Below are 13,326 nucleotides of genomic sequence, written 5' to 3'. Positions count from 1 at the left end.
AAATCAAAAATTACACTCAAGGGGCACCTGAGTGGCTCAGTTGGTTGAGTGTCCAACTTCAGCTCAGGTCATGGTCTCACCATTCCTGGGTTGAAGCCCCACGTCGGGCTCTGTGCTGACAGTGCAGAGCATGCTTGGGATTCTCTCTCTCCTCTCTCTGCTCCTCCCAATGCATGCACTCCCCTCCCCCATCTCTCTCAAAATAAATAGATTAGTAGTAGATAATATTAAAACCTGGAAAATAAATAGATGACAGTATAAGCTTTGTTTCTTCTCTTCCACAAGGAGAGAGGTAAATATCAGAAAAACCAGATAGAAGACGTTCTTCAAAGGAATGGGCGCTGGGCGCAGAGGGGTACAGTGAGACTGCTCTGGATTTTCGAGTCTTGTACAATTATTTGTCTTTCAATTTTTTTATTTACTTTTTCTACTCAAGAATAGTTGGCATACTTTTTAAAATCGGCATCTATGGGACATACCATTGTTTTTCTTCTTAAACAACAGCAATCATGACACATGTCAAATTACTTAGAAAAATGTTTAAAACTGTTTCTTCACCAGCCAGGTGCCTCTTTCATTTGTTTTCCTTTTTCTGCCTTTTTTTTTTCTTTGTTTGAATGTTCATAGCAGCTTTATTCACAACAACCCCAAAAGTGAAAGAACCCAAATGTCCATGAACAGGGGAATGGATGAATAAATTACTTGTTCTGCCTTTTAATTCATCACCATACTGCCCCTCCAGAGAGAAGCTATCAGTTATGTTCTTCCAACAATTCACGAGAACTCCCTTTTCCCTACACATTTCCAGCCCGGAATGTGATTATCATTTATTTTAATCTTTGAACTCATAGGCAAAGCATGGGGTCTGACTTCATTTCTCATTTCTTTGATTATCAACCATTTTGGACACACGTTCATACATATTTGTTCCTTAGTCTGTAATGAATGAATTGTTCACAGCCTTGGCCCTTTTTCAAATGGAAACGTTTGCATGATTTTTATTTATTTAAGAGAAAGATGTTTGCTATTGACCCTTTTCTCCAACATATAAGATGGAAATGTCTTTCATTCATGGTCATACACTTTTAAAACTTGTATCATTTTTGGAAATAGTAAATATTATATTTGTATATGGTATGAACGAAGGTTATTTCCCGTATGGGGAGAAACAGGAACCGAAACTAACTGCAGTGGGCATTCAGTGACCAGCTGAATCACGAGCTGGCAGAGAAACAGGTAACCCAGGAGAGGAGGGCGAGGCACAGGTTAGGGGGAGGGTGCCTACCATTTGGGTTTGGTCCACTGGATGCATAGGGAGGGTCTCACAGGTGGTGGGTTCCCACTTTGTGGACGTGGCGTTGGAGAAGGCAATGTGGGGGTCCTCAGCTCTGGGGTGAGAGGTGGTAGATTCTACAGTGGTACATTCAGGTGCTGGGAGGTGTCTTCCGGAAGCACAGGAATGGCTTTTTCTCGGAGGCCCCAGGTTTCAGTGGTCGTGGAGGATCAGAAGGAGGTGGGGAGACTGTAGTCTCAGTGGGGAGTTCTCAAGGGCCCTGGGGTCTTGGTGGGGCTAGGGGCAGCCACTACTGCTACTCCCACAATGCCGGTGGAGACCTGAGAAGCAGGGAAGGGGCGTTCAGAAACATATTCACTGTCTATTCCATGTCTCCTTCATCTGCCGTGCTTCCGGCTCCATCCCCTGTCCATTGCTGACGTCTCCCCTTGTCACCAGGCCCTCATCTTCTCCCCGCCCACACTTTCCCTTTCAGGACAGAATGATACAAAGTCCTGGGGTGGAGTTCTAGAGTGAGCTAAGGACTCAAAGGTTGAGAGGTTGAGGGGACCCTTAGAAGGGACTTTGGGGTGTGGAGATCTGGTCTCTGATGCAAGGGATGAATACCTGTGTGTGTGTGTGTGTGTGTGTGTGTGTGTGTGTGTGTGTGATACATCAGTGTGGTTAGGGGAGGATGCCTGAGACCAGCCTCAAAACTGGGCAACCCAGCTGCTGTGGGTAGACACGACCCCAAGGCTGTGAGTTTGAATGTCAAAGAAGATGGTGGCTTATAACAACCAAATGAGTGCACAGAGACAGATGAGGCTAAAGAAAATTTAAAACTGGTATAAGTTACAATTGATGCAATGCCACCTGTGTGACTCCTGGCGACTCCTGTCCTGTAGCGCCTCTCTCCCAGGAGAGAAGCTTCCCCTGCCCCCCTGGCCCCACTCACCTGGGCTCTGTAGGTCAGAAACAAGAGGAGGGCTGTCAAAGCCAGGATCTTGATCACAAGGAGTCCACACAACAGCACCATGAAAGTGTTGTCAGGTGTGCTGTGGGAGAAGGGAGAAGGAGGAGGGGAGGATCCAGGCTGGGGAGCGTGGCCCCTGAATCAGCATATGGGGCTGCAACCTGTTGATGGACCAGACCCACCCTGAACCCACTGGGGTGAGCCCCAGGGACTGCCTGGAACAGAATCCTGAGAACCCAGGAACCTTGGGTGGAGGGAGACATTAGCAAGAAACCAAGCAATGATCAAAGTTCTCATTTCTCTGGGTGACACTATCAGGGTGTGCCACATACCCAATGGGATAGGGAGAAGGCCACGGGTCCCGAAGGAAAAGCAGAGGGGGAGAGCACCCAGATCTATAATAGGCACCCAGAGGTGCCCATGGAGAATCTCAAAGCCCCAAAGGAGCACTGGACCAGGAGACAGAAGGCCTGGATCTTAGTTCTGCTTTGGCCCCGAAGTAGCTGAGTGACTCTGGATAGGCCCCATCCCTCCTGCCTGTGATTCAGCACTAATAGATTTTGTTGCATTCTGATAGGTAGCTATTTCTGCTCCATCATGGGGGAAGTTTAGAGTTGCTCCTTCACCCTTGCCAACCTAGCTCAGCTCTGAGCTGAGACCTTGGGGCCCCTTGCAGACTTCTAGGTCCCCCTGGTCTCCTGAATCAGAGCCCGTACAAATCACCAGCTTCCCAGCCCCTTCCCTTCAGGTGGGACCCCAGACCTACCAGTCCTCAGAGCCACTGTTGAAGGTTGAACTGCTTGTCACTAGAAAAGCAAGCGTGATTGATGACAACGAATGAGGCAGTGGCAGCTTAGAGCCCCCAGAGGGAGAAGGGTCACCCCCCAAAGCCTGCGAGGAAGAGGGGGAGGGACCAGAGCCAGCCCCCAGGGTCCCTCAGGCCAGAACTTCTCAGAGCTGGTAGAAAGAGACAAGCGGTGGGGAGGTGGGGGCCTGGACTGAGAGAGAAGCCTAATACTGGGTCCCCAAGAGCAGGGAGAGTCAGGGGCCCTCCTGTGGAGAAGGCACAAGCCACTTGTCCCAAAGGCATGGCCCTTTCACCATCAGAGTCTCAAGATACTTCTGGTCTGAACCCAGGTCCTGAACAAACACCGTGTCCAGCCTGGGAGAGACCTAGGCCACAGGACCTAGGACCCCACACAGGTACCCTGTGCCTACACGGGGTGGCCAGCTTGAGGGGCTGGCATCTGAGGTTGGGTCTGAGCCATCATGTGGACAGGGGCTCTATGCCCAGTGGGCCCCAAATTAGCTTATACCTGCTGGGACAGGACACCCAAGGATGGAGGCAATGGCCTGAATATGGGGACTGGGGACCTAACTGCCCATAGTCAGTGTGGGAGGGGAAGGGAGGTGGTAGGATCTGGTGAGGGAAGCTAGGGAAGGAGGTGAGTGGCTTCATTTCCCCCAGACGCCCCAGGAAGGCCCCTTCCCTCTCTGCAAAGAGCTCACTTGCAGTCACCACCAGGCTGATGTTTTTGAGAATAATGATGCCTTCCGCAGAACCTCTGTCTATTCCACACCAGTAGGCTCCTGAACTCTTCTTCGTGATCTCTGTTACGATGACAATGAAGAAGCCAGCAGCAGGGTTGTCCCAGATGAAGTGTGGAGGGCTTTGGGCCATTACCTGGGGACTGGTGGTGGTGACTAACTTCGAGCAATAACCCGGTTTCGTTTCCTTACACCAGGTTTTGTTCTGATACTCACCTAGCAGAGGGGCGGAAGGGCACTTCACAGACAGTACCTGTTCCTGTATGGCCCACACCAACTCATCCCTCTGGCTTTGTGCCCAGGAGCCTAGGAAACAAGTCCTCAGGTGAGGCTAAGGAATGGGACCCAGCCACACTCCGAGCAGGAGCCCGGAGGGCCCTCCAGCCCCCGCACCACACTGCCACCCTGTCCCGCCATCCCACAGTGCACTGCGCACCTCTCCTCGCCCCCAGCCTCCCTCTCGCCCTCGCCCTGTCCCCCTGGAGCCACCTCCTCCCCCTGCCCCTTACCTGAGGCCAGCAGCAGCACCACGAGCAGCAGGGGTAGGGCCTGGCAGGTCATCTCGCCCTCTCCCTGTGCTAGGGTGTATGGGGGGGTGCGGGGTGGCTAGAGGATGGCCTAGAGTCCAGAGAGACCCGGGAGCCAGGCCTGACAGTGCCCAGATGTCCCAGCACATCGAGAGCACAAGATTGAGAAAGGAAAGGTCTTGATTGGGTAAGTGTGAGGCCTGCAGGGCGGGTTCCGTGGGCGGTGAGAAGGTGGGGGCTTCCTGGGGGAACCTCCAGCCGCTGTTGGGGGGGGTCCCTGCTTCAGCCTCGCTCAGCCCGATGGCCCAGGCACTGTGGCTGTTCTTGGATCCCCCTGCCCACCCCACACCCCACTCAGCACTTGCCAAGACGCTAGGTAAATAAAAGACCATCCCACTTCTTACCATCTCCATTCCGTCCCCTTCATCCTTTCAAACACCTGGCTTTATCCACCCACCGCGACACGCCAGGAAAAACTGACTGAAGGCAGGTAGGGACTTTAGAGGCCGCACCTTAATTTGGATCCTTAATTAAGTACCTGTGCTCCCCAGGAAGAGCAGAGAGCCCCTGCCTGGCCTGGAGGGCGCAGGGTTGAAACGACACAGGCACACCTGCTGCTGGCCTCGGGTAGGGGGCAGGGGGAGGAGGTGGCTCCAGGGGGACAGGGCGAGGGCGACAGGGAGGCTGGGGGCGAGGAGCGGTGCGCAGTGCACTGTGGGATGGCGGGACAGGGTGGCAGTGTGGTGCGGGGGCTGGAGGGCCCTCCGGGCTCCTGCTCGGAGTGTGGCTGGGTCCCATTCCCTAGATAGACTCTTCACAGCCCCGGAGATGTACACTATGAGCCTGCGTCCATCACAACAACTGGGAACCATAGTAAAAGGCCCCCAGGTGGTCCAACCCCAAGGCAATTCCCCGGCTGTCACTGCACCCCCTCACACACCCGGAAGGTCAGCTCCAAGAACGACGGCACCATATTAAACGCCCAAATGCCAAATCCCACATGATGCCACGTTCAGTGGTCTCTTGGGTGAGCAGGTTCGTATGAGGATCATAAGGACCCCACATGATATTGGACACAAAGTGCGTTCCCTTCTACCCCTACACCGTCATGAACAGTGACTGCGAGGGTAGAAACAAACATGAAGCAACGGGCCGGAGCTACTAAGGATTTTATCTAAGTTGGACCCGGGCTGGGTGCGCCCCCAGGAGCCTGAACCTTCCTCCTCTGACCCTGATCCCAGTCGGGGAGCAGTGGAGATACCCCGGCAGCGGACCATCGACTCCCCCCGGAACCATAGCACCTTGACTTTCTCCCTTGGTGCAGGAGGCTTGTCAGCTCAGAGTTTTTAGTCAATGCACTTTGGACAAACTGTGCTCACGTGCTAGGAGGGAACGTCTGAGTCGCTGGAGTGCAGACGGTGAGGGAAATCTGCGTTTTCCATTTTGAGACGTTAGCCGGGATAGGATTTCAACTTTATGGAATCAAACTAAGGGGAAAAGGGACTTGAGGAAAAAGAGCAAAACCAGATTTGCAACTATAGTTTACAAAGCCCAGTCGCGAGAGGATTTAACTCTGGAATCCCCAAACTTGTCTGCACCTAAGAATCACCTGGGTCTCGTGAAAAAACTGTCAAGGCCAAAGCCACCACCAGACCAAAGAACCTAGACCAGTGGGGAAGGGCCAGGCATCAGTGCTGGTGACGCTCCTCACGTGATCTCAGTGTGCAGACAAGTCTGGGAACCACGGGTCTAATTTAATTTCCACAAAATCCGTGGGAAGCAGTCACTACCCACTTTCGCCATAGGGAAACTGAGCCAGGAGGCATCTTGGTGGTTCCCTTAAGGTGAACCAATGCCTCCCCACCCCTTCCCGCCTCACTCCTCCTCCCGGAAAGACAGGGAGCATAGCGGGAGGTGGGCTGTCCAGCAGCGCCACAGAGGTGGCAGGAGAGCTTGATGAAGACCGACCGGTTGCCCTGCCCCCTGCTGGCCTGAGAGCGCGCCACCGCGTGTGACATTTTCCTGGAGTCTTCCCTTTCCCTCACCCTCCACTGTCCCAAGGTCACCTTCCTCTTACACTGCCTTCCCTGTGGCCCTCAGCCCTTCTAACCTGCTCTTTGCTGTGTGACAAGGAGGTCCAGACACAGGGCCCCCAATCAGTCTCTGGTCCCCGATCCTGAGAAAGGTCGCCTCTTCAGAGGTGCAGCTCTCTCTCCCAGGGCCTGGGCCACAGGGCTGTGTGGGAACTGGGCTCTGGGAGGTGGCCAGGAAGTGTGGGACTAGGGTTCACTGTCAGCGAATGGCGCCATCAGTGGCCCTGGTAAAGGAAAGGGCACCCCAAGTTCTCACTCCATTGACCATCTAGAGAGAACCTGCCTTCTTCCTCCAAACCCAAGATTCAGGACGTGAGAAGAAACTAGGAGAAGCTCAGACCACAACAGTCCCAGGAGAGGTAAGGAAAGGTAGCTCCACCTGCCTGGCCCTCCCTTCCAGCATGGCTGCGGGGACCCTGGGACTCGGTTTCCCTGGCTGTACAACAAGAGTATTGCAACTTCTGTCCCATCAAGGCCATGGAGTCAATAGCTCCGGCAAACTTCTGCAGCCTTTCCCTGCGTGCTCTTCCCCTGGGTTTTCCTGCCTGCGGCCCTCTGCTCCTATAGAGGTTTCTAGCCCTTGAGGAGAATGCTCAGGGTCAAGTGTCTGAGTTGAGCAGATCTGAGTTTCTTGTTTCCCAACCCCTGCTACCACTCGCAGCCCCCCAAACGTACACATGTGCTCCCCCCGCCCAGGATCAGGCTGATCCATCCTCCACACTCTGCAAAGTTCAGCTTTAATCCTGTGTCAGGTACAGGACTTGAAGGTGAAGACCCTCCATGCTGGGAGTCTGGTGGGTGGCCCTTGTTACCTTTTAGGTAGAAGGAGAGGGCAAGGGTTTGAAACTAAAAGAGGCCCGGTGGGTTTGGTGACAAAGGATATCATGTATCTGAAAGTCCTTTATAACTTTCCAGTTTAACACAGATTTGGGACAGACATGAAAGTCTGGCACCATCGATTCAAATGTCACATTTATCCAGGTTTTACAATATCCTGCAGTAGAGGAAAATACAAGCTCTTTGAGGGGTTTTTCTTATAGAATTTTTCTATTTTTTTCATCTTGATCATGATAATGGTATTTTTTTCGTTTGTTTAATGTTTTATTTATTTTTGAGAGAGAGAGAGAGAAACAGAGCATGAGTGGAGGGGGAGCAGAGAGAGAGGGAGACACAGAATCCAAAGCAGGCTCCAGGCTCTCAGCTATCAGCACAGAGCCTAACTCTGTGAGTTCAGGGCTCAAACTCATGAACCGTGAGATCATGACCTGAGCCGAAGCCAGACGCTTAACCGACTGATCCGCCCAGGTGCCCCAGATCATGAGGATGGTTTTAAAACAGGTGTGTGAGGTACCCTGAGCAGTCATTTAAAGAAATGAACTTGGTCTTACTTTGTTCTGAGCAAGCACACAACTTCCTTGTCAGTGAAACCATCAATACGGGCCTGGGACAGGCAGAATAGGGGCCCATCTTTCTGGCATGTTTAGCTTCGTACCAGGTCAGGCTTTCCCCTCCTTTCTTCCTCTTTTTCCTCCCTCAGGCTCCCATCTGCTAGGGTGTGAGGTCCCTTCCGGTCCCGGCTCCAGGGGCCAGCGCTCCCTCGGCTGTCACCGGCCTCACCAGGCCACGGGACCCCACCAGGCTACTGCATAGGACAAACCCCATCTGATCTGGACCTGTTATCTTTTGTACATATTGTTGAATGCAGTACACTAATATTTTGCTCAGGATATGCGTGGTCATGAGGGATATTGGTCAGCCATTTCCCCTTCTAATTCCCTTCTCTTGTCAAGGTAATTCTGGCCTTATAAAATAAGTCAGGATGTGTTGTCTATTTTCTTAAGCAGTTTAAATTTCATACTGTCTCTTAAATATCTGTGGCATTTTGTCTTGCTAAATAACTAATTCCTCAGCCTCTCTTGAAGCTGGAGGCCCAGAGGCTCTCACTGGAAAATTCTACCAAATTTTCCTATGTCTAAAATAGCTCCTGTTGTTATAATAGATTATGATTTATTGTAAATGCTTAAGTAAATATTGACTATATTATGATTTTTGGCATAGTGCTTACTCGTACTATGACTTTATTATTATTTGTTTACTTGGATATTAACTTCTTCTGTCTTTTCTGCCTTCCTCATCCTGCTAAACACCCTTCTCTGAATATAGGCTGTATGGGTGCAAGCTGATTCAGTCTAGTCCCTATGTCTGGAATGGTAGACTCTCAGTAAATATTTGCTGAATGTGTGTGTAAATGAATAAATAAACGCTGAGAAAGAGTCTTCACTTAACCAAATGATAGGCTCCTGAAACTTCTCCCAGGCCTATCCGTGAACTTACTTGTAAAATCCAGTTTTGTTTTGTTTTAATGCTTATTTACTTTGAGAGGGAGAGAGTAAGAAAGAGGGTCAGAGAGAGAGAGGGAGTGAGAGAATCCCAAGCAGGCTCTGCACTGTCAGCACAGAGCCTGACATGGGGCTCGATCTCACAAACTGTGAGATCATGACCTGAACCGAGATCAAGAGTTGGACACGTGGGGCACTTGGGTGGCGCAGTCGGTTAAGCGTCTGACTTCAGCTCAGGTCATGATCTCATGGTTTGTGGGTTCAAGTCCCGCATCGGGCTCTGTGCTGACAGCTCGGAGCCCAGAGCCTGCATTGGATTCTGTGTCTCCCTCTCTCTGCCCCTCCCCTGCTCGCATTCTGTATCTCTCTCTCTCACATACACACAAATAAATAAACATTAAAAAAATTTTTTTAAGAAATTATAAAAAAAAGAGTGGGACACTTAAACTGTTGAGCCACGCAGGTGCCCCGTAAAATCCAGTTTTAACAAGAATCCTGCTCTTTCCACACTGTTCTACATGCCTTCTAAAGTTCAACATTGCTTCTGTGTCCTCCAGCGCCCAGGTCCAGGACATGCAGCACACCTTGCAGGTGGAGACCCTGCATGGAGATCCTTGACATCTGATGGAGTCCCTCTCCCCACCCCATCACCACTGGTGATGTCTGGTCACCCCAGCTTGTCTTCAGCAAAGAATAGGGTCAGGTCAAGTCTATTTAGCCAGAACCACCCCTTATTCTTGATGTTTCGTCTCAGAAATGTCCCATGCGCTGACCCTCGCTTGCTCCCTGGCTGTAAGTCTCCGGCAGCCTGTGCTGTATTCAGGACTGAGCCCGGCTCCATACTGAGGTCTCTTTTCTCCTACAGCAACAGTTCCTAAATAAAATCGGTTTTTACCACTGTAACTACTGCCTGGCTCTGGTTTTTCTTTGACAGATCTTCTTGTGTTCGAATGGGTTTTCAGCTAATATCCTTGAGTTTTTCAGGGAGATAACTATACAACCAGCCAACAATGGCAATTTGGCCTGTTATTTTAAGTTTATATATTCCATTTTATTTTCCTATGGAATTACAGTTGCTGGTATTTCCAGAAACGTGTCAAACAATACTTCTGACGTTGAGCATTTTTATCTTGGTCCTAACCTTTAACGTGACTCTTCACTAGTGTGATTTTAGCTGATTAATTCAATAACTCATTTCTTTATTAAGAAAGCAATTTCCTATTCATAGAATAGTAAAAGATTTGTCTAGAATGGATGTTGAATTTTACCAAATGCCTTTCTGCAATTGATCACTATCTTCATATCATTTTCTCCTTTGATTTACTAAAATAGAATCAAGCATTGATCTAAGTTTGATAGCCCAACACACTCGTATTCACATAATATAAACTATTTAGTCATGATATATTATTCTTTCCATATACTTGTGTCTTTAATTTGCTACATATATATGTATATAATACACATGTATATAATACATATATAATTTATGTATGTAAATTAATTTTGGCCTTTTTTTTGGGTCAAGTTTTTGCAAGAATTTAAATTTTTTCTTTCTCTTGTTATAATCTTCCAGGAAGCATTTCATCTCTTTGGTTCTTTGTGACAGCTCGGATGTGATGAGCACTGTCTGTCTCTTGAAAGTATCTTGGGGCTTACCCCTAAATCAGCACCTCGACTGATTTGTAGCTAGATCTTTAAACACCCATACAAGTATCATCCATGGCGAATTGTCAGCTGATGATTTTAAGTCTCAACCTATTTGTAACTCATATTTTTATCTAAAAAAACTCATTTCTGGAAGGCAGAAGAAATGGCCTCTAAAGATATATTTACTTCCTCGTTCCCAGAATCTATGAGTATTGCCCTTATCTACAGCAAAAGCTGTGATTAAATTAAAGGTCTTGAAAATGGCCTTTATTCTGGATTCTCTTGTGGGTCCTCCTTATGGGAGAAAGGCAGAGGGGGTTAGACAGAGTCTCATATGGAGAAAGCAATGTGATTACAAGACAGAGTTCAAAATGATGGGGCCACAGGCCCAGGAATGCAGATAGCCACCAGCAGCCGAAACAACAAGGAAGGATCTTCTCTAGAACCTCTGGAAAGAGTGTGGCCCTAACAACACCTTGATGCTGGACTTGGGGTCTCCATTTCTGTGAACTAACCCAGTGGTGGTGATTTGTTACAGTGGTGATTTGTGGTGATTTGTTACAGTGACCTGGGAAAATAATAGGTCATCCAATCAGGACTTTCACATTTTTAATCTTTGTGATTACAGAATTACATTCATTCATTCATTTGTTCATTAATTCATCATGTGTTTTCTAATACTTGTCATATTTGTGATCTCAACCAGTTTGTCTTTCCCAGGGGAACATAGAAGCATTTCCTTTTAAAAATCTTCTTCCAGCAGCAGATTTATTCATTTCATTTTAGTTCCATTTTTTTCACCTTTCTAAACAGACAGTCTTGGTTTTCATTATATGTTCATGTTCTCTATTTTACATGTAAAAATACTTAAATATAAATATGTTCTTATAAAATATTTAACATTAAATGCACGGTTTAAATTTACACTAATTGCACTGATGTAAATTATGATTTATGTTACAATACATACAAATCATAAATGAGTAATCAAATTCTTAGAAATAATAGATTACTTAATTTAGCTAGACAGAAGATTTACACAAAAATTAATTGCACATATATTCACAAAAAGCAAGCAATTGTAAAATATGATTTTATAGTGACATCAATTTTGGTCACCTTTATCACCAGGATGCCACAATTATGTAAATTTCTCTTTCTTTGGATTTGTCAGTGCTCACCACCACCATTTGTCAGCCCGTTTATGTTTTTAATGTTTGTTTATTTATTTATTTTTTTATGTTTATTTATTTTTGAGACAGAGAGAAACAGAGCATGAGTTGAGGGGAGGAGAAGAGAGAGAAGGAGACACAGAACCCAAAACAGGCTTCAGGCTCCGAGCTGTCAGCACAGAGCTCGACATAGGGCTCAAACCCACGAACCATGAAATCATGACCTGAGCCGAAGTCGGACGCTTAACCGACGAAGCCACCCAGGCGCTCCTGTTTATTTTTTTTGAGAGAGAGAGAGAGAGAGAGAGAGTGAGAGTGGTGGAGGGGCAGAGAGAGAGAGGGACAGAGGATCCAAAGCAGGCTCTGCGTTGACAGCAGTGAACCTGATGTAGGGGCTCGAATCCACAAACTGAGAGATCATGACCTGAGCCAAAATCGGAAGCTCAACCTACTGAGACACCCAGGTGCCCCTTAACACCAGCATTTTTTGGTCCTTAAAAAAAAATTAACTATCTGTCGCAAACAACATGACACTCTACATAGAAAACCCGACAGACTCCACCAGAAGCCTACTAGAACTGANCAATGGAATACAAATGGCAATGAGATAGAATGAAATCTGGCCATGTGTAGCCACATGGATGGACCTTGAGGGTGTTATGCTGAGTGAAATAAGTCAGGCAGAGAAGGACAGATACCATATGTTTGCACGTATAGGAGGATTAGGAGGAACTTAACATAGGGGAGAAGAAGGGGAAAAGTAGTGGGGGAGAGGGAGGGAGGCAAACCATGAGAGACTCTTGAATGCCGAGAACAAACTGAGGGCAGATGGGGTGGGGGGGAGGAGAAGGGGGGTGATGGGCATGGAGGAGGGCACTTGTGGGGATGAGCACTGGGTGTTATATGGAAACCAACTTGACAATAAACTATTTTAAAAATTACAGTATCAATAGAGGTGCCTGGGTGGCTTAGTCCCTTGAGCGTCTAACTTCAGCTCAGGTCATGATCTCATGGTTCATGAGTTGGAGCCCCCCAATCAGGCTCTCTGTTGTCAACACAGAGCCTGCTTCGGATCCTGTCCTTCTTTCTCTCTGCACCTCCCCTGCTCACTCTGTCTCTCTCAAAAATAAATAAACATTAAAAAAATTAACTATCAGTGAATTGAAGCCCATATTCCAATCATTTGTTCCCAACACAGATGTTGGTTACTATCATGTGTAACACCGTCTTGTTGTCTCCGCACATGAGTGACAATGCTTCCCCTTGTTTTCCACAGAACTTCTGACTTTTGGTGTTGCAGCAGGAAGCTGTAAAGCCAATGAGGCTGGGTTTTCATTCCTTTGGAAGTAACTCACTTCCCCCTAGTGCTGAAGCTTACAAGATTTTTCTCAGGGAAAGGTGACAGCCATCACCATTGCTGACCAGTCTTTGGCTCCCCTTTACCTCTGGATAAATGGAAGCCGCATGGTTCTCGGCTCCTTGGTGACTGCCTGGCAAGTGAAATGTGTGGAAGTGATGTGTCTCCGTCCCCGCAGAACCCTTTAAGAGCTAGAGCCCAGCCTTTCAGCATGTTCTTTCCTGTGGTGACCAGAGGAGGACCATCAAGTCAATGTACTTCAGACGCTGAACTGGCCCACAGAGGACTCCTGCCCTGGATAGTCACGTCTGGTCATGAGGGCTTCACAGAAGCAAGGGAAACCATTATGTGTGTGAACTCATCGAACTGGGGTCGTTTATCACTTCCAGCAAAA

The 13,326-nt window shown here is 48.3% G+C and overlaps 1 protein-coding gene across 2 annotated transcripts; it reads right to left on the bottom strand.

The window, feature by feature from the left end:
* Positions 1–367: 367 nt before the first annotated feature.
* Positions 368–4,468, bottom strand: LOC144232095 (trem-like transcript 4 protein). 2 transcript variants are annotated; one of them, XM_077764796.1, is made up of 6 exons: positions 4,304–4,468; positions 4,011–4,100; positions 3,756–3,857; positions 3,013–3,052; positions 2,229–2,328; positions 368–1,614 (listed from the first exon to the last, which is right to left on the bottom strand). In XM_077764796.1, exons 1-6 carry the CDS (start codon positions 4,353–4,355, stop codon positions 1,531–1,533), a joined length of 468 nt encoding a protein of 155 aa, XP_077620922.1. In that variant the 5' UTR covers positions 4,356–4,468; the 3' UTR covers positions 368–1,530. The 2 variants fall into 2 exon arrangements, with proteins under 2 accessions (XP_077620922.1, XP_077620921.1); XM_077764795.1 differs by having other exon boundaries at positions 370–1,614; positions 3,756–4,100.
* Positions 4,469–13,326: the final 8,858 nt, after the last annotated feature.

This window comes from Crocuta crocuta, unplaced genomic scaffold, assembly GCF_008692635.1.
Source record: "Crocuta crocuta isolate KB4526 unplaced genomic scaffold, BGI_CrCroc_1.0 scaffold44, whole genome shotgun sequence".
In the NCBI taxonomy this organism is placed as follows: Eukaryota; Metazoa; Chordata; class Mammalia; order Carnivora; family Hyaenidae; genus Crocuta; species Crocuta crocuta.
Note: the sequence above shows the minus strand (reverse complement) of the source record. Positions and strands in the feature narration are given on the sequence as shown.